At 33.8% G+C, this 25,511-nt stretch overlaps 1 protein-coding gene across 1 annotated transcript in view; it reads right to left on the bottom strand.

The window, feature by feature from the left end:
* Positions 1-742: 742 nt before the first annotated feature.
* Positions 743-25,511, bottom strand: part of LOC116751349 (cadherin-10-like) — a 124,047-nt gene continuing 99,278 nt past the window's right edge. The window contains 6 exon segments of the mRNA XM_032627134.1: positions 743-1,233; positions 3,890-4,141; positions 7,302-7,410; positions 12,616-12,737; positions 19,315-19,451; positions 23,933-24,186. Coding sequence (XP_032483025.1) covers positions 743-1,233; positions 3,890-4,141; positions 7,302-7,410; positions 12,616-12,737; positions 19,315-19,451; positions 23,933-24,186 — 1,365 coding nt within the window.

Here is a 25,511-nt window from a genome sequence, read left to right as displayed (position 1 = left end):
CTCTTAATGTGAAGAGTTTTTCACATATCACAGCATAGCAAGACTCATTGGAAAAATAATTCTTCCCTAAATCATATTAATTTGGTTAGAGCTCTCAATAGTAATGATAATGATTTTGTGTTCTTACCTGTATTCAGTGGAATTTTGTACCAAGATATTTAGTCTGTGGAGAAACTTTTTCTCCCTAGAGAAAAAAGAAGCTAGAGACAAGGTAGTTGTAAAAACTGGTTTATTTTTTTAAAAAATAAATACAAAAATATAAATATAAAACATTAGCAGATAGAATTTGATGAAATGAAATTGCACAAACGTTTGTATACCAGGTTGCATATCACACCTACTAACACCACATGTACATTTTTTTTTTTAATTTAACATACAGAACAGGATATACCTTAAATTTTTTCTTCACCTTTAAGAAACGGAAGCGGCTTGTTTGTGAGGCTGCTTAAGGGAGAACTATCCTGTTCATGTTTCTGAAATTATCTTTTATTTCCTAAGAAGGACAACACTGAATTTCCATAGCTTTGGCTCTTGGAAGTGATTAAATAAAATGTCGTATATATTCCATGAGACATCCTACAGGGAAGAATTAATGTAATTAATGAACAAATTAAAAAGGAAATGGGAAAAAAAATTGTGCTGAGTGGCAGGAAAATTTTCCTGAATATCAAATATTGTGAAGTGGAGACGGTGTCGGTAAAGTTACTTCCTCTTGCTTGAGCAGAACATATATCCTAGGTTAGGAGTCTTTGTCACTTTCCCCGCCACCGTACATTTCCGCCAGCTTATTAAACCGAGGCCCCCATTCTCGGAGGTAATCGTAGTTTTGGTCTCCGTCAGTGGTACCTGATTCTAAAGAACTCAGAGATTCCGCGATGGAATCGTTTCCTTCGTAGGCATACGTTGCAAGTGAGTCGTAGGGCGGTGCGGTGGGATCCAGATCGTGCTCTTTTAGCCTTTCATTAATGAAATCCCGGACATCCGTGTTATCCGGAGCTGTCGGAGTCCTCCGTGGGATAAATAAAGTTTCCGGAATAATATCTCGCCGCAGTTTTTTTTCCTCGATAGCTGCAGGATTCCTCAGGGTGCCGATATCAAAGGCCTGGGTGTCCTCCTCTCCGCCACCTTCATCGTTATAGCTCACAATGTTGTCTCTGATATCTTCTTTAGACAAGATCAGAGGCTCTTTTTTCCGCTGTCTTTTCAGAGCTGCAAACAGTACTACTATAACTTGAAAAAAGAAAAAAGATTCATTAGAGGTCCATCTGAAACACATATTAATAAATAACAAGTGGAAGTACTATAAACGAGTTTGTTATTTAGGTTTTCTGGAACTGGTTAGAATTTAGGGTTAATTTTGTATTTCCATAATTTTTTTTTTTTGCAGGGCTTGTGGGGAGGGGGAAGCGTGAGAGGAGAGGGGAGTGTTGAAGGATTTAGCCAGGATGGCTAGAGTTTAAGAACAGTGGTTCTAATTTACTTTTAAAGCAATGTGAAAGGTTTTTTCAAATACAGTGACTTATTTTATCTATTTTTCTAAGAACTGTTTAAAGATAGCTCCTGATTATACAGACGTTATTTATACTTTGCATTAAATAGTGACATAAGATGTTGTTTAAAAAATAGACACAAATCAAATTCAGCTTCAAATAAAACAATGAAGAAGGGCAAAAATATGCCCATATTTTTACATTCTTATGCAATATTAAAAAGGCAGCTTTCTTCACAAGATATGGAGTATCCATATCTGTTAAATAGCTTTGCGGATGTACTTACATATTTTTTTTCCTTATATTGTTACTAGAAGGCCTTAATTACTGGGAAAAACAGATCACATTATTTAGACATTATTAGTTTAGAAATTTATGAGGTTTTCCATGGAAATATATATCACTCATGAGATAAAAAAAAAAAAATTGCTGGATCACATGATGGCAAAGAGTAAATTCAAATTACTACACTGAATTAACTACAAAAATTATGTATGAATTTCAGCTATATGTATCTTAATGAGTATAGATCCACAAGTAGAAATGTGTATCATTCAGACAGGACATTTCTCTACTTCCATGGGAAGGTATCAGTAATAATAATAATATACTTATTATTTTAGTAATCATAATAATAGTAATAGCATAAAAGATAGGAGAAAGCTAAAATCATTTTCCCTCTGGTTGTATTAGTTTCCCACCCTCATTCTTTATCCCCAAACATTTTGGTCATAATCCTTTAAAAATGATGATTTAGAGAAACAGATGTGAATTCAGTTAGATGAGGAAAGGAAGGGAAAATATCTTACCAGGTATATGTATGAAGAAATATCTATATTTATTTAGTCTCATTAGAACAAACATTTAAAGGATATGGGATTTATTACTGACCTTGACTAAATGTGTCCCCTAAAAATTCATATGCTAAAGCCTAAATAAATTCCCAATGTGATGGTGTGTGGAAGTGGAGTCTTGGGGAAGTAATTAGGTCATGGAGGTGGAACCCTCATGAATGGGATTAGTGCTCTCTTGACATGACACAGGAGAGAGGTTTGCTTTCTGCCCCTTGAGGATACAAGAGAAGACAGCCGTCTGTGAAATAGGAAGTATGCCCTTGCGAAACATGAAATCCACCAGTGCCTTGATCTTGTCTCCAGACTGTGAGAAATAAATTTCTGTGGTTTAAGCTACCAGTCTATGATATTTTGTTACAGCAGCCTGAATGAAGGCAATTATGTTATTATGTAAAGTGGTATTAAGTTATGTTTTCTGTTTTATTAACTCAGAACAGTAAGACTTCTTGCCCTCAAGCTTGTGTGAAAGGGCAGACAAGGGACTTTTTTTTTTTTTTTTTTTTTTAGCTGTACGCGGGCCTCTCACTGTTGTGGCCTCTCCGGTTGCAGAGCACAGGCTCCGGACGCACAGGCTCAGCGGCCATGGCTCACGGGCCCAGCCGATCCGCGGCATGTGGGTTCTTCCCGGACCGGGGCAAGAACCCGGGATGCCCGGGACTTTTATTAATGCAACAAAAAAGAAAGTTTTAATCCATTGACAACTGTTCTTGACCTTCAAACTGATTAAAAAATAAATAGGCCACCACCAAGAGAAAGAAAATGTTTATTCTTCAAGTTTTTGAGAAAATGTGACCTTTTCTTTTGGCTAAATTCATGATTTGTGCACACACATAAACTTGTGATGTAACGATTTTAAACCTCAGATTGCTTATGATCAGCTAAAGGATCTTAGCCAGTAAAAAATGTGTTAATAATGAGGATAATGAAACTTACTAAGATTGGCTTCAAAATCCCAGTTCATTTCACTGCTTCTTAAAATATCAGATACAGTGTTTTTTGATTAGAGTCACAAGAATACTCCCAATAGTTTTAAGATAATGCAACTAGAGAGTAAACAATCTGATTTTTAACTCAAAAGCAGTTAAAAAGCAATTTGTTCTGGATTATAAAATCAAGTATTGTTTTAGGGACAAGTGAACGAGGTAAAGGGCTATGTTAACATTATATAAGTGAAGAGGTAAGATAGTGAGGCCATTGTCCAGCTGTAATAAGAACCAAAAACAGTGGAAATACTTTAGATTTACTGAAAAACTACGTATAAAGACTGACAGCAAGGTGCCTTGCCTTAGCTCAGCCACTCAGAAATTGTGTAACCTTGGAAAACGTTTAGAACATCTCTAACTTTCAGTTTCATTATTTAAAAAGGGGAGGTAATGACTCTGTCTGATCAGATAAAATATTTTAATACAAACAACATTCCACTGTTAATTGATGTCTGTCTTAAATTTGGGGGTTAGTTTTAGGGGAAGTATTTTAATAGTAACATTTCCACTTACAAACACAGTGAAGTAAGCCATCTAGGAAATAATCACGGTTTCTTACCCAGCAGAATAATGATGCAGAGGAGAATGGCGACCAAGGCCCCTGTGCTGAGGCCGGCGGGAAGGAGCAGGGCCTCAGCGCTGCAGGACTGCATGTTGCCCTGGCTGTCACATGCGCACACTCTGATGGTGAGTGTGCCAGTGCTGCTCTGAATCGGGTAATCGTTGTCCGATATCACCACAGGCAAGAGATAGGTGCTTATTTCATGTCTACTGAAGCCATTTTTTCTGGTTAAAATTCTGGCAGTATTATCTAAAATAAATTTTAACATATTACAAATGGCTTTGGGGACAATACATTTGTCTCATCCTGATCACCGTGGTTTGACACAAAAATAAAGAGTTGTTTGTGTAAAATACAAAATTGATATCAATTTCCCTATCAAATATATACAAGGCAATTCAAATATAGATAAGATAAATAAGACAGTTTGAAGAATCTAATACCATTATTACTTATTAGATTTTTAACTAATTTTCAGATGCTTTCAAAATGGTGATTTTTTATAAGTGAATCATTTATCAAGACTATAGAGCTGGTAGCATATTGTTTATCACAGTTTTCGAAAAATATAAATATTACGCATACCAAAGAAAAAATTATAGTAAATGTTTTTTATTTACAAATGTATGTGTGTGCACCTACACAAAACACACATTAATCCAATATTCATGAAGAAAAATATGATTGGGTAAATTTTAACTACAGTTGTACTTTTAAAATCAATTAAGCATTCAAAAACCTTCAAGAGTCCCGATGTATGAAGAACAGTCAGCAAGTTACTTAATATTTTTGAACTTTGATTTCCACCCATTAAAATGAATACAGTGTGTAACTCAAAGTATTGGTGGAAGACACTAATGTGGAGTGCCTAACAGACACACAGAAAGAAGTAGGGACTTAATCAAGGCTAGCATCCTCTTACCTAGTATATTGCTACTGATATTTCCTTTATCTAATAACTCACCCAGTATCCTTAAATGTGGGTTGTGCATCTATATAATGATATTGAAAAGTAAAATCAATATATACTTGGATGATAATTTCCTATTCTGTTTGTCCAATGTGCTGGGTCTTGTTTAGCCAATCCCATAAGGATGCTTAAAATGCCAATGTAGGGAAGGGAGTGAGTTAGGCAATTGCTAAATCAAACCAACAGGATTGCAAAATTTTAAAAAAAGAAAAGAAAATGACAATCTTTTTGCAGGTATAGTGGTTGAACATAAAGTAATCATTTCCTAAATTTTAGCAAGAAGTTAAATCTTAGTATATCAGTTAACTACCACATAATCTAGAACAGTAAATTAGCAAAATAGAAGATGTGCATAAGCAAATTTAAAAAATAAAATGTAATCCTGATAATGTTGCAATTCTGACTTTTCTTCCAAGAAGTATTAGGATACAATTCTTCCTTTCTCAGACCTACACTAAAACAAACATTTACATGCATACGGGTATTTTCAGAATCTTCTTGCCTTACTTTTAACTTTTCAAAAATTTCTAAATCTTAATTTTGCCTGCAATAGCTTTGATACATTGAAGAGCCAAAAGAAGTTTTACCCTAAACTAACAATTCTGTTTGAATCATTTTATTAAATATTCAGAAAGTCATCATATAATAATGCTTTTGACCTGTAAGTTAGTGAAAACTGAGGCATCTTTAACAATGTGATACCAACTGTGGTATCACAGAAGCAGGAAAGGTATTTTAAGAAAGATGTAGAATTAAAGATTTTTAAGATAAACATATAGACAAATGCAAGGGTATTTTCTCAAGAAGGTCAACTTTAAGGTGATGTCTATGTCATTGGAATTTCTTTCAAAATTCACCCAATAACAGAATTTATGAAAGATTAGATCAAATATTCCATCAGACTTTACTGGTATTCTATTTAGTGTATGTTCAGGTTTGTATTCATATGGCTTCCGTCCTTGCTTTGAGTAACTTATGTAGGATCAGGAACTCTACCCAGTATAGGAAATTGCTACTATTTATCAAAAATTAATTAAGATTAGCCTTGAGTTGTTTCCCCAGTAACTGTGAAGTGCGGTGATAAGATGGTACTATTTCAAGTCTCTATTACTTTTTAAAATTGAGAGGTGGCTTGTTGAGATCCGGGGCTCAGTTTAACAAGAACATAAAACAAATTAAAATACAATTAGAAAGTGGTACAATACAATACAATATTTCAGCTCAGTACTAAGAATGTCCTGTCTAAATTCTATGTTTAGGTTACCAGATTCAGCGAATTAAAATGATGGGTCCTTTTCTGATATTCAGATATTACATCTGATATTGGGCATTTTGTATTTTATTTGTCAATTCTACGTTAATATTTCTAATCACAATTATTTTAGGTGTCCAGAGGGACAGAAAAGATAGACATTTCAGAAGCTCAGATTTAGTAAATAGATGTTACCAACCGATGCCTCCCTTCAGCTGATTTGTGCAAAGATCGTACTATATCAAATATCTCAAGTAGTAGTTGCTCAGTGTAAAACTATCCATTATCTTAAACTGCTTTCTGACATTCTGAAATCCACCTAGATATGCTATAGCAACCTGGCTCTGCCAGTGTACATACACAGTTAGGAAGATATTGTAAATATGCCAAAGTAGTTATTAGATTTATTTTAAGAATAATTACATTTATAGCAGCTCTAAAACAAGTATGCCATTTTACCAAAAACTACCTTATATAATTAGTTTTAACATAAATTTGTTGAAGACAGAAAACTCTGATTACATACTTTTGTTTAGCCTAGAATAATTACCATACATATTTTCCAAAGAATAAAGTTGTTTGACTTTTTGAAAATAGTGACCTATTTTTGTATTTTTCCTCAAAAATATGTTTCTGCTTTTTTTGAGAATGCAAGAAATATGTTTAGTATTTTTGATCACAGAGACATTATAAGATTCATATGTTGCACAGAAGAATAGTGCATCTTGCCATTGAAACTATGTTTTTGCACCCAATCCCCTCATAGGCTAATGTGGCTACTTTTATTTTTTCTTTGTCTCTTCTATGCCTTTTTGGCTTTGGTGAATCTGCTGCTGCTAAATCTCACTGTAGTTTACACAAGAGTCTCATTGAGCCATTCATTTCTCTGTGTGTCCTACTATTTTGTTATAGGAACTGATTATTCCGGCCTTTCTAATGTTTGCAAGATTCAGTCTTTGCATTAGAACCCATATAGAGTCTTCTTTCACATATTTTATAATCTTAAAATTCAAGAAAGTAACCACTGTTAAGAAATTACCATAATAGCGCATTAAAAATATAATGAAACCAAAATTTTGTAACACAGATCTATAAATGAATATATCATGTATGTGGTTATTGTTACTTCGGGGAAAATTTCTTGTTAATGTCACCTTAAATCATAATGAACACGTTCTAAAATTTACCTTCATTGTCTTGTACTGTGAAGTTTGGATTGACAGCTGCTAAACTGAAGAAAAATTTTTGTCCACCTAAAGGATCATCTTTGTCTACTGCACTTATAGTCTGTATTAGCTGCAGAAAAGAGAAAAATGTATATTTATCAAACTTCCATGGGTAGAATCTGCTTTATAATATGTAATTTTTTAATATCCAATTTTGTCTAACATGTTTTAAAGGACAATTGATTTTCTTCCTTGTGCATGTACCTTTGTTTGAGTTATTCCATCTTTTTATTATTACTTAGATTTAAACAAAGTCTCTCTCTCCCTCCCACTAGTAATTAATTTAATACTAAATCAATTAAATTTAATTATAATTAAAATAATAAATAGTAACATTGTATTCTTTACAGTTTTATTAGATATAGCATTTGAAATAAGTAAGTATTTCATGTATATTTAAACATTTATCTAGAAGATAAATGTATCTAATGTAGGAAAATTTAGAAACTTATTGTGATTAGGGCTTTCCTCTTCATTAAAAGTAAAGTGAAAACTATTCAAAGAATGTAGAGATTTTATAGACAATTACATATAACTTTATAAAGGAAAGACAAGCATTACAGTATTATCTACTTTAACAGTAACTGTTCACTTCATTTGCACTGTCAACAGAATTATATATTTTTAAATTTAACATATACATATAATACTATAGGGATTGGTTATTTTAAAAAGGTCAACTCTGATTTATTTTAGGGTAAGAGAATATAAGTAGCTATCTAGTAACAAAGTAGAAAATTTAACACCTTATACTATAAACAGATGACTGCTTTGAACATATTATACAATTAATTAATATTATACAAATATATATGTAACAGATAGCTATGTATTTTTTGCATATATATCCATTTTGTCCTTAACTTAGTTATACAATACCATCTTATGTATTTTTGCATATTTTAATTTTGCAAGAAGATTTCAGAAGTTGTTAAATATGTGTTTCAATGCCTAGTAAATGGTCAAATTTATGTTTAACTGAAAGGAATATATTTTTTACTGCATTAACTCAATTTAATATTGTCTGGATATTTGATGTAAATATTTGTTACTGATGTTTTATTAATTTAGAAAGGATTTTTAAGTTTAAAACACTATATAAAATAATTAGAAAAAATTAAGGAAATATTTTAAGTATTCCATATTAAATTATTTTTCTTTTAAAGTGTTCTATAAAAACTTAAATGTGGGGCTTCTTTGGTGGCACAGTGGTTGAGAGTCCGCCTGCCAATGCAGGGGACACGGGTTCGTGCCCCGGTCCGGGAAGATCACACATGCCGCGGAGCGGCTGGGCCCGTGAGCCATGGTCGCTGAGCCTGTGCATCCGGAGCCTGTGCTCCGCAATGGGAGAGGCCACAACAGTGAGAGGCCCGCGTACAGCAAAAAAAAAAAAAAAAATTAAAATGTGATAAAGTTGCGGTACTCCTTAATCATTTATTTCAAAATGATACAAGAAATATAATTGGACCAAACAAAGATAAATGTTTATCGTCTAGAAATAAGTAGCAAAACAATCATTTAAAACTTTAAATAATTTAAAATATATATTTAAAAATCTAACGTTATGAAATTTTAGTGGTTATTTAAGATGAAATATAAGCAAGAATTTATGGCTAATGGCTTATCCATTCAATCAAAAACCAAAAGGTGGTATATATATAAAGGAATTCAAGAGAAAAATGTTAAAATAATTTTAACTAATACCCTTTAAGATGTATCTATTCAGTTACAAATATATTTCTTGACTGACTCGTTTGTGGAGCAGTCTAAAATATTTTATTTTCAAATAGTGATTTATAGAAATAAGTTGAAGAGGAAAAAATGGCATAAAAGAAATAACATATCAAGAAAGATAGTAGACTAATAGAAATTCTTATGTTTATATATATCAATATTAATATATTAACTCACATACAGATGCATAAAAATTATAGAAATGTAAAAGTAGAGCTAATGGTCTTTTAAAATAAAAACTACAATGTCTCATAATAAATTTACATTTGCAACTGTGATTACAAATTACAATTCCAGTTCATTTTTATGGACAAAATAACACAGTTCAGAGAATGAAATGGCCACATCTTTACATATAACTATAAGAAATTATAAAGGTTTACATAAGAATTCTCAATTAAGATGTATTATTTTAATAAAAGAGAGTAGCACTGTATATGGTAGCAATACTTCAGCAATTTGCTAATGTATCTTCATTAAATGTTATAAAGAGAATAAGTAAACTCATTTAACAATGCAGACAAAATAGAATGTCATGCTGCAAATCAATATCATATCAAAACATACTTTTATGACCAGAAGACTTCTCTATGCAGATGGAGACACTTACTTCCTTTACAAGATAGATTTTTTTTCCCTTTGAGATATAACTTGGCTTCTAGCATTCAACTTCCCCATATTCAGCATTTACCTTTTAATACAGTCTTCCTTTGCATTTCCAGTCATACATTAAAAAGTCACATTTTATTTCGGTATTTGTACCATGAAGAGTTGCAATAGAAATCAGAAGATGGCAACAAGAAGGAGGCAAAACTGTTTCTCCTGTCTCTCCCTATAAGACCTCACTATTTTATTTCGACTAGAGACAAATTCATTTTGACCCACTGCCAATAAAAGAAGTTGCCACAGTTAGGAAAAAAAAAAAAAAGGTGATGTCCAGTATCCATTTTGAGCATATGAAAACTAGACACAGACAAGTCATTTATATTTTATCTCCTTAGCAATTATATAATTGGTTTGCATGTTCATTGAGTTATTCTAAAATAATCTTAAATGAACTTGAAGGGTATTTCAGGGATAAGATAATGAAGTTTGGGATGACAAATGGATTTTAAGATGTTTAGTTAGAAAACTGGTCACTGAGTTTTAACATTTTAGTTTTTTCGGTGAAAAGACTAGTAGTTTCCACTGATGCGAAAATTCCCTTTGCTCTGGTAAAAAAGCACCCTTTTTAGTTGTTAGGGAAGTAACTAAACACTGTTCTATGGAAAATATGTAATAAGATTTTGGGGGTTGATAAGGGCCTGGAGCTTAGATACTATCAATGGGTAAATATAAGCAGCCTGTCTCCCTGGAGAGACTCCCTGGGAAATCTCTTGTGAGACTGAAATGCTATTGCCCTCTCATAGAAATTAAAAATTATTAAAATACATTTTATTGACTAAAGGAGTAAAGCCTGTGTGAGAGAAAATGGAAGAAAAGAGAAATAGCCAGTCCTCTCTTCTGCCCTTTCCCAAGGTCCCTTGACTCTGTCTGAGATGGAAAAGATGGGAGTCTAGTTGCCTAGTTCAAGCATAAGACAGGACTATTCATACTACATCACTTGTAAATTGCATCCCTTTCCCCGCGGGAAAATCTTCTACCCTTAGGCCAGGGAAAAGGCAAGAAAGGTGGAGAGGGTGGCAATTAGCTTTATTTCTGTCTCATTGAGTCCACACACCAAATGAATCAGAATTAAGTTTTATGTTGTTCTAAGTGCTGCTCTTAAAGAGCACTTAATTCAGAGGAGTACTGGGTGGACCAAACTACTCTATAAATAACTAAAGCACACTCAGAAGTTCCAGAAAGCTCCTATTTCCCCGGAAGGAGGGAAGACAGACCTAACAAATTAATTTCAAGAAAGGCTCAGTGAAGAAGGACTTTATCAAATAACTATTTTGATTTTGCCTGCTAGGATGTCATAACCTAGAATTCCATCAGTGAGTATATTACAGTTCAGTTCAAGCAACAATTTTTCAGCATATGAGACCAAAATGACATCTAACAAACGAGTCTTATTAAAAATAACTACTATGGGAGGCTTTTGCACATGCTGCCAATTAGACAAAAATTATTAATCATGTTCTTCTTGTCAAATTTGTCAAAATAGACTACTTTTTAAAATTAAAATCAACTTTGATTTGATTATTTTCCCTCAATATACCAACTTGTTTTTAAAAGTTCAAAAAATATGAAATTACTGAGCCAGATATAGGTTAAAAGAAAAAAGGCATAAGAAAAATAAACAAACACAATCCCTTATTTTGTGTATTTTGAATACATTTGGGAATGGGTATTTATAATGACTCAAATGCTCTGAAAAGATATCTCTTGAAAATCAAATAGAATAACCGTACAGCGAGCAATATACGCAGCAGTTGCAAAGTGGGTAATTCATCTCCTAGAGAAAAGGCTTCAACTCATATCATGCTGAGCCTGCCAAGCAGAGGACTATTTGGAATTGTATTTTTAGGGCACACTGTTTCATTAAGAAGTAGGTTGGAAGCCGCTTAGTCCTTTAAATATTCCAAATTAAACATTTCCATAACACTTTCAAATAAAAATATGAATCCAATTGCAGCAATTTTACCATTTCGAACAATAGACAGGCTATTGAATTCCTGTTAGAATCTTCTGAAGGAAGAATTTGAGCTATTTCACAATCTAATTTGCATAAAAATGTACCAATCACATCGATGTTTATAAAGAGCATCAAATGATGTCAAAACGCAATACAGTTTCGCGATGGCTTCTCTAAAACACATTTGATTCCCAATTATTATTTATAACATGCAGCTTCCTTCTGTGAAGATGGCATTCAAACCAATTAAGAGCATCTCTTTCAGCCATACAGGCTGGGGCTCTTCAAACAACAAAATGAGTCCACTGAGGAAAAGACTTAAAGAGTTATAAACAAATCTGGTATAGGAAGAATGTTTTAAAGGACGAAAACGAAGTCATGAAGCACTTTATGTGTTGCTAAGATGATGAAATGCAAGTATAAGTCTTAAGAGTGAACTCTGCGGCCCTGCTTCAAAACCGTATTTGCATAAATTGGAATATTGATGGAATGCTTTGATGATCCCAAGTATTTGTCTCTGTTTTCCCCAACTTTCATTTCCCATCTTGTGAGCTGTTACCAATATTTATCTAATGGCACAGCAGGATTTATTTTTTCTTTTGTTCGTTTATTTTTGTTTTTGAAAGTTTAAGAAGTTATTTCTTCTTACACTTTAACTTCTGTGGCTACAGTAAAATCTCATATTTACATTAGAACTTTACGAAGGACATATGAAATGTGTTTACACTATTATTTAAAACATTTTTAACCCTAAAAACATCAGCCTTTGGTTTTGTTTTTTGTTTGCTTTTAATCATACTACTGGGACTTTATATGAGTGATTTTATCTCTGTTCACTCACTCCTCTCAAGATTGGGAAAAGAAAATACTTAACGTCCCTGTTAAAATCTTCCTACACTTTAAAATTCTATGGGTGCTTACCTGTCCTGGTCTGGCATTTTCACATACAAAAGTGTCATAGAACACAGGAAATTGTGGGGCATTGTCATTAACATCCAAAATTCTCACAAAAACAGCCACCTGAGTCATCTCTTTGGGATTGTCTAGAAAAAGGAAAGGAAAAAATCTGTTTAGGAAGACACATTTGTACACCAGATTTAATTTATATAAGCCTCTTGTGGATATTAAGTGGTCACATACAAATAAGCATCACCTTCATTCTACTAACGTAATGAGCAAATGCGATAAAGAAAATTACTGCAGAGCCTAATTAGGTAGTCATGAATTCAGTTATTAATGGGCTCAAGAGAACTATTAATATTTTGAAAAATCTTTTTAAAGCATTATCCAGTATAATTGAGTTCATATTATATTTGTGTCCTTATTCTCCAAATACACAATATAAGAACAAATACTTATTAAATCTTTATTATATGTCATTATATTTCTTAATTTATACCATTTTTTTTGGATAAAGAGTGATTTTAAATAAATTAGTAACTTGCCCGAGGTCATCTACATGGTAGTTGTTATATTACAACCTACCCTTCTGACTACTTCTATCACTAAAATGTATTCCAACAGCTACTCTCATCCCTCCTTTTGGAAATTTTAATATATAGCTACTAATTTTACAAATCGGATGGAAATTTACAATGAAATACAAGATTTTAAATGTTTCATTAATACAATTGTTACTGGTACCATTTCAACAATCCAGGCTCAATTATGTATGACAAAATTAGTTCAATAGTAACATGTAGTGTAATAATCATGATTTTTTTTTGGCTAAAATCAAGGGCATCAAAGTTTTCACATAAAAATATGCATTTAAAAATATGTTTTGATTTGTAAATGGAATTTTAAAATATATCTTAGCCTTGGGTAACAACCGTATATTAGTCATAATTGCATTATCTCCACCAAGAATTTTTCTAGGCACTTGCACTGATATCTGAGGTGTTTGGAGATCTTAAATTCAGGTTTATATTCGTCAGCCTTTGTGATGTCAAAATCTCAGTCTCTGGATATAGTTCAACTTCTTTGTGAACTTCGGTAAAGTCAAGCTCAAGATCAATATAAAAGGAGAAAGGAGATAATTCGCTAAAAATAAAGCAAAAAAAAAAATAGCAGATAAGCTGAGGGACAGTAGCCATCTTACTAAATGGCCTCTACCAACTTTGGTTATGAATAATATGATTTACCCTTGTGAAATTTATCTGATTTTCTAATTTTATCTAAATAATTTTCAGATACAAGGGTTAAGAAATATTGTCAGGTACAAACAGGGAGTATATCACTACTCAAGAGAATTTATTTCTCCTCCCTTCTCTCCATGTAATTGTAATGTTACTAAAATAATTAAATCAGCATTTAAAAAAAATAACATGTAAGAACTGATTACTTGGCAGGGGTGTTTACAAGGCTGCGTAGTATGAAGCAAGGCAGACACTTCCGTCTGAAGTGTATTTACCTTACTTTACTCTTTTCAAGGGAAACTTTAAAGTGCATCTCCTCTTTAACACTCTTGTTTAGTCTTCCTTCAGTCTTCTTAACCCATATGTGTTCAGTTCTCAGGCTCTGATTTCATATTTGCTAATCTATCGCTGCATATTATTCACTTCTTAGTATGTCAGGTGGTTAGAGTTTAGATCCTGGAGTCAAACAGAATTGACCTGATTCCCAGGTCTACCACTTATTCATTGTGTGACTTTGGCCAGTTTACACTCTGTCTCTAATGCCTCAGTTTACTCAAAATGAATCAAAATAGAACTTCTGATCTTATACAGTTATTTGAATAATTAGGTGAGCTAATGCATGGAAACTTCTTATCGAAGTATCAGTTTGTTGGTATACACACAAAACAAATACATGTTGACTATTGTTATTAAGATCCTTTATTATCATTGTCATATCTTCCTCTTTTGAAATTTATTTATCTATTATTTATTTTTGTCTGCGTTGGGTCTTTGTTGCTGCGTGCAGGTTTTCTCTAGTTGCAGCGAGCAGGGGCTACTCTTCGTTGTGGTGTGTGGGTTTCTCATTGCGGTGGTTTGTCTTTGTTGCGTAGCACGGGCTCTAGGTGTGCAGGCTTCAGTAGTTGTGGCACGTGGGCTCAGTAGTTGTGGTTCACAGGCTCTAGAGCGCAGGCTCAGTAGTTGTGGCGCATGAGCTTAGTTGCTCCGAGGCATGTGGGATCTTCCCGGACCAGGGCTCAAACCTGTGTCCCCTGCATTGGCAGGTGGATTCTTAACCACTGCGCCAACAGGGAAGTATCACTGTCATATCTTATTTCCTTACATTACTTAAAAGCTTAAGCTATCTTTCTCCATGCAAAGCATGTACACAATAAAAATGTGTTAACTAGCTTTCCTGCAATTCATGTGGGTCTCAAGAGGTGTACATTTGGGAAAAAGTGAGGAGAGGAGAAAAAAATGAGAAAAATGTTATTCTGCTATTTTCCTACCTCCCTCACTTCTAAACAACTTGCTAAAACCCAGAGGCATAGTGTTCACCTCCAAATGAATCCTCAGCTACCCCGAGTTACTTGATGCTATGGGGAAGAGTGGGAAGGTATGATTGAGTCTTCTGTATTTTCTAGAATGTGCTCTTTAACCTACTTTTATAGTTAATGGACATAATCTAAATGTTCTCCTTCAATACAAAGTCTTGACATAAAAATAACTCTTTTGTTGGTAGCAATTCAGTTTCTAACTGTGCCACAGAAGCCAAGAAAGACAAGAGTTTCACATCTAAAAAACTGCACTGTCAGTCCCTTCCCTAACACAATATGGAGATTCTCCAGCCTCTTTACACATAACTCAAGGCTCTTCAAATCAAAAGCTAAATCCATGGGGATAAACACGTTTTGTAAAGCATCAGGCCTGGAGTCACCTATTCAAAAAACAGTGCTTACACTAATCTTTTACTGGCAGATGCGGCTGCTTAGGTAGAAATAAAAATATAAAGCCTTCCAAGGAAGCATCATACTGAATAGGAGCTGGCATATATTTACCACCTGAGACTCTTGGTCATCCAGCAAACTCTACTGTAGTGAGAATGTGTGAGCAACAAAGGATCTTAAAATGTATGTCCTAAGGTAAAACCATGCCACGTATTCACAGGCTTTTCCATACCTCCAGGAAGAAGAAAGTGTAAATCGTTATCTAGAAATCCCAGGCTTTAGAAAGAGGTATCTTTTCTACCTACTTAGGGCAAGGATTTCTACTAATGAGGAAGCAGGTATAGAAAATGGAGTCCTTCAGTCATAAACTTTGCTCTACTGTTGTCAGAATATATTGCAATGCTTATAATTTAATCTTCAGATGTGGTTATAGGAACTCATTGGTTTCTACATCAAAGTGTTTTACAATCCCTGATTATGATCTTAATTTTAGATTTTATATTCTCCACATGGGATTTTAAAATACTTTTTAAAGAAGAAAAAGAGAAGTTATTCCATGGTATAGTGCATTAAATGATTACCTGGAGTAATACTTTCCATATGATGGGATACACTGATATGAATGTAGAATTAAACTGTTAGAGGCAGAGCCTGGAAACATTGGTAAGAAGTACATTTCCAGGCCATTCTGCACTACTCTGGGCTTGGTGTATGGCACACTTACCACAAACCCAGTGTTTAAAATCTAGTGAAAACAATTCCTTACATGCTGTTTCCCTCTCACCCTCATTCCATTTGATAATCGGAACAGTATGATGGGCCCCTGACTGTTTGTGGCTTGGCAGGTAGGCATTTCCAGCAGTTACTCCATAGATTGATTTTATTTACGGGCAGAAAGTAGGTTTAATTCTTAAAATGAAGAACATAATTGACTTAGCTTTTTACAGAATTGTCATTACTTCAACTAGCTTTAGAAGTTAAATTTCTCAAAGTATCTGAAATGGAAAATGCAATTCCTAGCTCATTAGGCTTGAATAAGGAGCTTGAATCGAGCAGAGAGCACAAACAATTATGCTTCTGGAGTAATCAGACTGGATCCTCTCGGGCACATCTAAACACTGTGATATGGATACAGATAGAGAAATAAAACTTTCCTGAAGAAAAACTAAAAAATTCTTCAGTTCACCCTGAGAGACACAGCTATTTATATCTCATTATGGAAAAACTGGATTGTTTGGATGGTGGGGTTAATCTATATTTCAGAGGCAGATTTAAGAAAAAATTAAATCTAGTACTTTCTCTTGAGGCATTAAGTTCATTGCTGATGGTCAGTCTAGCCCGGTTCCATCCTTCTGAGACTTTTCGTAATTAAGCCCCAATGCCCTGCTTTACAAATCTTGGAATGATTACTTCGAATAACTTGGTATATGACCTTGATATATGTTTGTGGATTCAGCTTAGTTTTTCAGATCTGAAATGTATAGGCTTATTTTTTTTGGTTTTTTTTTTACCATGATTCAGTCCCTAATTTATGCTTCTTTTTAAAACAAAGAGTTGATCTATTCCATGCACATATCATAATACAGGAATCAGAAACCATGAACAGGTTTGTGTGTGTGGGCAGGGCTGGTTCATGGGCATGTGTAACTGAGCAGGGCCTCACACTCAGAAGGGACCCACCCACCCTTATTTAATGCTCTGCTGTTGCCATCTTTTTTTTTTTTTTTAAATCTTTATTGGAGTATAATTGCTTTTCAATGGTGTGATAGTTTCTGCTTTATAACAAACAATCAGCTATACATATACATATATCCCCATATCTCCTCCCTCTTGCGTCTCCCTCCCATCCTCCCTATCCCACCCCTCTAGGTGGTCACAAAGCACCAAGCTGATCTCCCTGCGCTATGCGGCTGCTTCCCACTAGCTATCTATTTTACATTTGGTAGTGTATATGAGTCCATGCCACTGTCTCAGGTCGTCCCATCTTACCCTTCCCCCTCCCCGTGTCCTCAAGTCCATTCTCTACGTCTGCATCTTTATTCCTGTCCTGCCCCTAGGTTCTTCAGAACCTTTTTTTTTTTTTTAGATTCCATATATATGTGTTAGCATAGGGTATTTGTTTTTCTCTTTCTGACTTACTTCTCTCTGTATGACAGACTCTAGGTCCATCCACCTCACTACAAATAGTGAAATTTTGTTTCTTTTTATGGCTGAGCAATATTCCATTGTATATATGTGCCACATCTTCTTTATCCATTCATCTGTCGATGGACACTTAGGTTGCTTCTATGTCCTGGCTATTGTAAATAGAGCTGCAATGAACATTGTGGTACATGTCTCTTTTTGAATTATGGTTTTCTCAGGGTATATGCTCAGTAGTGGGATTGCTGGGTCGTATGGTAGTTCTACTTTTAGTTTTTTAAGGAACCTCCATACTGTTCTCCATAGTGGCTGCATCAATTTACATTCCCACCAACAGTGCAAGAGGGTTCCCTTTTCTCTACACCCTCTCCAGCATTTATTGTTTGTAGGTTTTTTGATGATGGCCATTCTGACTGCTGTGAGGTGATACCTCATTGTAGTTTTGATTTGCATTTCTCTAATGACTAGTGATGTTGAGCATCCTTTCATGTGTTTGTTGGCAATCTGTGTATCTTCTTTGGAGAAATGTCTATTTAGGTCTTCTGCCCATTTTTGGATTGGGTTGGTTGTTTTTTTGATATTGAACTGCATGAGCTGCTTATAAATTTTAGAGATTAATCCTTTGTCAGTTGCTTCATTTGCAAATAATTTTCTCCCATTCTGAGGGTTGTCTTTTCATCTTGTTTATGTTCTCCTTTGCTGTGCAAAAACTTTTAGTTTCATTAGATCCCATTTGTTTATTTTTGTTTTTTTTTTCCATTTCTCTGGGAGGTTGGTCAAAAAGGATCTTGCTGTGACTTATGTCACAGAGTGTTCTGCATATGTTTTCCTCTAAGAGTTTTATAGTGTTGCCATCTTAAATTTCTTAATCATGTTTTAACATGAGGCTTGATACTTTCATTTTATAATAGGCTATAAAAATTATGTAGCCAGTCCTGTGTATGGACAAGAACTTTTGCAATTAGAGACAGATATGATTTTGAATGCTGGCTTTGTCTGTTACTAGTTGGATGAAATTTTGTAAATTTGGTATAGAATTAAGTCATTCTAGAAACAGAATGACTAGTTTCAAATCCCAGTTTTACTACTTCTGGCATTGTGACTTTGGACAAGTTACTAAAATCCCTGGAGTCTTATTTCCTTCTCTGCTAAATAAGGTCAAGAAAAATATTAGGAGGAAAGAATTAATTTAAAATTCTTAGAATAATACCTTCACCGAGTGTTTAATGTTAGCTCTTATTACTAATACCTTTGTTTCTTCACCTGTAAAAAGGAAGTAATAATATCTATCTCTGTGTTTATTGTTAAATAATGGACTCCCAGCATTTTAGCATAGATTTTATTCATGGCGTCCAAGCAAAAATTTTAATAATTTCCCTTTCTCCCAAAGAGAATATCTTTAGTTTCCAATTCTAGATCATTTTTATTAGTTAATATTAAATGTAGATTTGTGGATGCCTACAGCTATTTCTCAGTATATATAGAAACTATTGAAAAAAATTATAGGTGTAGAGAAGCCTTTTAAAACCTTAGATTGAAATTACAACTCATGTGTGCAATGAGAAGAAATTATTCTTAACACAAAATAAAACCTAAAATTATGCTAAATATGATATACATAAAACTCATCTTACTGATTTCAGCAGCGATAACAGTAAGATTGTGCCACTGAGATAGTTCACGGTCAAGTGGCTTTGATGTATAAAGGGATCCATTTCCAGAATGTATGTTAAAGATCCTGTCCAGGTCAGTGTGGCGATCCAAGGAAAATCTGAACATCGAGGGCAGAGAAAAATACAAGGCAGCATTACTGATGGTTTGCAGGAGAAAATGGTGAAATGTAAAGACACATATATAGCGATATATAGTAATTTCAGGAAAGTACATAGTACTGATCCAGGATGCAGACTGTGTCATGGATTTATCACAAACACACACATACACACAAACTGACCCTCTCCCATCCTCCCAAAACCTCTTCCCAAGACCTGAATTGACCTTTGTTCTGCATTCAAATGCTGGTCTTCTGAATGTTTGTTTAATTAAATCATTGTCTATTGCATATTCAACTGACCGTGATGTATTTTTCCACAGAACTTGGAATTATAATTTTACATTACCAACGGACATTACCTAGTGATTGAGAACTCTGTTGAAGAATTATTACAAGGATCAAATGCAAAATATCATTCCCACTAGTAAAGTCTTTTAGTAAGAATACTGTAGACAGCATTAGTTCCCTCAGAGTAGTAGATCATCAATTTATGATGGTGTTCAGCAGCTTCAAAGTATGATACCCAGGTAGCTTTGGTTTCTTATCCACATGTATCATTATAAAATGTATACATTTTAACTAGAAATGTTTTAAAAATAGAAAAGTTTGGGATAGATTCAAATCTTTTCAATAGAAAAGATTCAATGTAAAAGTTTGGCAAAATGTTTGTATCAAATTAAATCTTAGTATATATATTACAAAACCAACTATTCTGCAAATTGATTAAAAGCATTGTGTCGGGTGTCATTCCAAAGCCCAACTACAGGTTTATGAATCAGGATGATGTAGTTGGGATAAGTTCCATTATTTGGGGGGTTGTCAGCCAAGGTTTAAAAGAGCTGTACCCCTCATTGGTGGTTCCTGCCACTTCACAAGCCTAGTTGTTTACAAATGTTTCATAATTCTTGAGTTAGCAAGCATAATCCCCCAAGTTATCTTTAATGTTCCCTATTTAAAAATTTAAAAAACAAATCAAAATAAATATGACAAAAGGAGGAGTAATATATAGTTATGGCATATATTTTCCTAAACCACAACTGTCATTTATTTGAAGGAATAAGATATGAAATATTATTTTTAAATAGTATTTTGTAAGTAATAACACAAAATAATTTTGAAAGTGCCATAAAACTTTTTTCTTTTAGTGTTCCAAACTTGTATAATATTTCCAAAGATCAATTGAAATTTATGATCTTTTTGCGGGGTTTTTAATAAGTTGCACTAGAAGAATAACTTAACATTTTGATACAGTTAATATGATTTTATTTTTGAGGATTGCTTATTTTAGATTTTTATTTTAAATCAGTTCTAAGTAGAACAGACCAGTAATTTACAAATTTCCTTAATAAACCCCAGCCCTCTCTATTAACACAATATGGATTTAGTTTTGTATTCAAACTACATGCTTTAGCCATTCACAAATAAAGCAAAACATTGTATCTTTATATCATCTTTATATATCACAAATTATATCCCAGGTTGACAAAATTATTTTACTACTGAAAGATTCAATGTAAATTTTACCTCCTCCTTGGACTGTTCCATGATTACCTGAAGTAGAAGCTATTTGTCCCCTTCCATCCTAAAGCACCTTGTACCATCATCTCTGCCATTTACCACATTGTATTAGGAATTCATTTCATCTCACATCTCAAACAGGAAATCAAACATGAAAACAGCAAGCATCATACTTAGAATCTAGTAGATACTCAATGAATCTTATTTCTTATACTGAATCTTCTCTCCTAACAGACTGAGAATTCCCTGAGAAACAAATTAGTAACTGACATGGTGACCCACAAATATTTGTTGAATGACTTCTTTGGCATTTTGGCAAATGATAAGTATCCTTATTTCTACAGAAATATGACAGGAAGTTGCATTATGTAAATCAATATAGAGCATCATTGTCTTTTCCAAATCCATTTTATGTGTGTTTTGTCTTTTTTCTTGTAGTTCAGTTTAAAAGCTAGTGACAAAATTTAAAGGATTATGTGAAATTATCTTGAAGATACAGAGAGATCCTGGTTCTTTTTCAAACCTGATATAATTATAGTTGACTCTTGAACAACATGGGTTTGAATTTCCTGGGTCTACTTATATGCAGATATTTTCAGAAAATATAAACTAGAGTCTGTGTTTATTGAATAAATAAATGTGAGGTTGAATCCTTGGACACGGAACCGCGGATGCAGAGGGCCAACTATAAAGTTACACTCAGATTTTTGACTGTGGGGAGGGGGAGAGGGGAGATTTGCACCCCTAATCCCTGAGTTGTTCAAGGGGCAACCGTTTATTTTTCAATTCTCTATCGGTAAATTATGTTTATTACCTAACATTCTCATTTAAAAAATCAGTTCCAAAAGACATATTTTAGGTAAATACCTTTGATTATTGCATTAACATCTACAATACATGACATGGACAGTTTATAACATGACCAGTATTATCCAATTATCCATCCCTAAATACATTGCTTTAGTAAAACTACTTTACCTCTTTGACTATATATACATATATATATATATATATATATATATATATATATCTTTTTAATCTGCACGGTCTATCAATATTAACATCCAGAAATATTCATTTGCTTTTTCTATATCAAGTTAGTATAAATTCAAATGTACAACAACAATCTTAGCTAGACTCCGTCATTAATAAGCAATGAAGTCATTAATTCTGTTGCTTAGTACACATAAATGGATTCTTTTCTCCTGGTCCTGAAATTTGCATCCTGATGAAAAATTTAACTTAAGAAAGAATCCACAGACATATTTTAACATGTAATAATCATTAGTCTATGAGAATATTTAGAATCTATTTCACTGTGTGGAAAAATATATTGCCTCTTAATAATGCCACGATTTAAACTGAACTTTTTAAAAATATTATATTTTATTTTAAGAAGCCCACTTTAAAACCAGGAACACAGAACACAGGCTATTAAAATCAGTTAGGAGCTCTGCGAAGGGAATGCTTGGTAGTATTCAATAGGGAAGAATAAGAGTGTATGTTCAATAAATGTCTACCGAAGGAATGACAAGAAAAAAAAAAAGCTTTAAAGGAAAAAAATCCAAGGAATGCAGTAATTTCAATGAAGATAAATGGATGGGAGAGGAATTTATGGGAAAACCATGCTGACAGATGGGAGCTGTACTTGACTACCATATGCAGGTTTTGACTGCCAATATGTAACCTGTCATGTATGTGCCATGTATGTGACTATAAGAAAATATTTAGGTAAAATTATATAAATCAAATAATAATTTTAATATATATTCATATAAATATATATATAATATGAAGTCACTTGATGATACGGCAGAACCTACAGAATTTTAAACTTTGAGCTCGAGTCACATGGTGCATAAAAGTAGAGGTTCCGACATTCCACTGCTGCATAGTTAGGAGTCAGAGAAGTGTGTACTTGGAAATTGTACAACCACTTGAACTCCTACTAGACTGGCCCACATTGTAAAAAGGATAAGCAAAATCAGTCTGCTGAGGATAAGGAAACAAATGAAATCCAAAATAATTGATGGACTAACAGTTTAAAGTGAGCAGTAATTTTGATCCTGAATATTGTATATAGATATTTGTACTTTTTTAAAATGAGAGAACAAATGTCAGTGAAAACTTTGTCTTTCTCATTTGTATGTTTTTATCACATCTTATATGTTTTTAGGTGCCATAAGAAAACAAAGCAAAACAAAAATTTGAAATGACTCTGATCTTTCTGGAATGTTTTAAACTTTTTGATATAGCCAAAAGAACACCAAAAAAACTTCCCCCTTTGCTGGTAGGATATAGAAGTTTCTAAAATCATAACTACATTGTAACATTGTTATGATTATATAATTTTTAATTATTAAAACTCCTCTCAACCTCATATTATTTAAGAACCCAAAAGCACAGAGAAATTGATTTTGTTACATTGCAGAGGCACAGCTGAAATAGTCCCCTTTATCTGTACCAGGCGTCAGAACAACAAATATCTTAAAGAGACAGGCAGATGATACAAGCCAAGTTTCAGTAACTGGAATGATTAAAACGGAATCAAACTATGAAATGTGTGCCTACCCTGCCCCAGAACACAGACAATTTATTTTAAATACTTGTGCTCACCCAACATACGCACAGCTCTATCCTTTTTTTTTTTTTTTTTCCAATATGCGGGCCTCTTACTGTTGTGGCCTTTCCCATTGCGGAGGACAGGTTCCAGACGCACAGACTCAGCCTGGCTCACGGGGCTAGCCGCTCCGCAGCATGTGGGATCTTCCCGGACCGGGGCACGAACCCGTGTCCCCTCGTGTTCCCTGCATCGACAGGCGGACTCTCAACCACCGCGCCACCAGGGAAGCCCAGCACAGCTCTACCTTTTAATGCATTAAACGCTTTAAATAGAATCTCATGCTCTCTACATTTACTTCAATTCCCTTTCTTTTCATCCTAAGCATAAGCATAATTACCTTATGGGGCTAGAAGTAGAATCTGGGTCCCTTGCCATCACAGTACCAATGATTGTACCCACTTCAATATCTTCATGAACCTCAAACAGATAGGAGGATCTGCTGAAAACAGGTGGTTCGTCCACATCTTCGATAGAGATTTTCACAATTGCCGTATCTTTAAATGGTCCTAGGTAATAAAAACGTGGATCCACATGGGTATTTTCTGCTTCAACCTTCAGAGTGTAAAGCCTTCGGCTCTCATAGTCAAGTGGCTGTATTAAAAATAATTAAGTAAATAAATCATCAAATTAGATTGAGAGAAATTGAATTATATGTTCCTTCCAAGTTACAGTATGATTTTTAAAGCCTAATTGAGTTGTCAAGTTGTTTATAAACTGTAAATAATTAAAATTAATAAAAATATATAATCTTTACACATCAGGTAGAATTCAATTTTTACTTCTTATGTACTTAAAATGTAGTACTTCAGAACATAGGAAAATGAGATTTTAAATCTTAGAAAAATTGAAAAGGATATTAAGACCTGTCTCATATAGTGGAAACTCATTACAAAACATGGCCTGGTGGATTGTGTGTGTATTTGTGTGTACGTATGTGTGCTGAGCTGTTGGCTACTGCTAAGTTTTTCTAAGTAAAAAATTCAGTAATCTTTTAAAATATATGTTGTGATATATCCATTCCATTCAACAGGCTCATGGCACTACATAAACTTGATGAAATTTTGAAGACTAATACAAAACTTTTCAGCAGTTATATGAAACATTGAAAATAAGAAATACCTTGGGTAAAGAGAAAAATTTTGATAGCTAATTGGTAATTAGGTTACATTATGAAACAAAAAGGAACTTAAATATTCAGCAGGTCACTCCTTTGCTGGTCATTGTCTGTTTAAAAGTGGTTGTGTACCTTGAACTTCGCAATAGACTCTGAGGAGAGTTCCGTGATTAACTGATGGTTACTTTATGCAAATAGAGTGTTCAGGACATTTCATTAGGACATACATTTTACTGGGCCTTATTTTTTCTTATAAGGATGGTACTGAATGTACAACAAAAACTAGTTACCTTTAAATCATATCACTGAGCATATGTTAGCAGAAAAGTTTAATTTATGTAGCAGAAGGGAAAATGTGAACAATGAAATTATTTTCCAATCCATGCTTTCTCTTTTTATTAGCAACTCTAATTATTGCTTCATACATCTGGATAGATGGCATGTTACTTTTTATGCCTCCAACTGTGATGATATATTACTATTATTAGTTATTAACTAATTTTTTAAGGAAACGATGTTAATAAGGGGCTTTTATTAACGTGGCTCAGAAATACAATCACATGTATATTAACTTGTCTTTTAAATTTTGTAAAATGTCAGGTTTCATGTTTTAATTAACAAAAACATTCAAGGAGATCTTTGGCTTTATGTCTCTCATACTTATGTTTTTTTTTTTTTTTTTTTGGACTCGGGCCTCTCACTGTTGTGGGCTCTCCCATTGCGGAGCACAGGCTCCAGACACGCAGGCTCAGCGGCCATGGCTCACGGGCCCAGCTGCTCCGCGGCATGTGGGATCTTCCCA

Source organism: Phocoena sinus, chromosome 3 (assembly GCF_008692025.1).
Source record: "Phocoena sinus isolate mPhoSin1 chromosome 3, mPhoSin1.pri, whole genome shotgun sequence".
NCBI classification, from domain to species: Eukaryota; Metazoa; Chordata; class Mammalia; order Artiodactyla; family Phocoenidae; genus Phocoena; species Phocoena sinus.
Note: the sequence above shows the minus strand (reverse complement) of the source record. Positions and strands in the feature narration are given on the sequence as shown.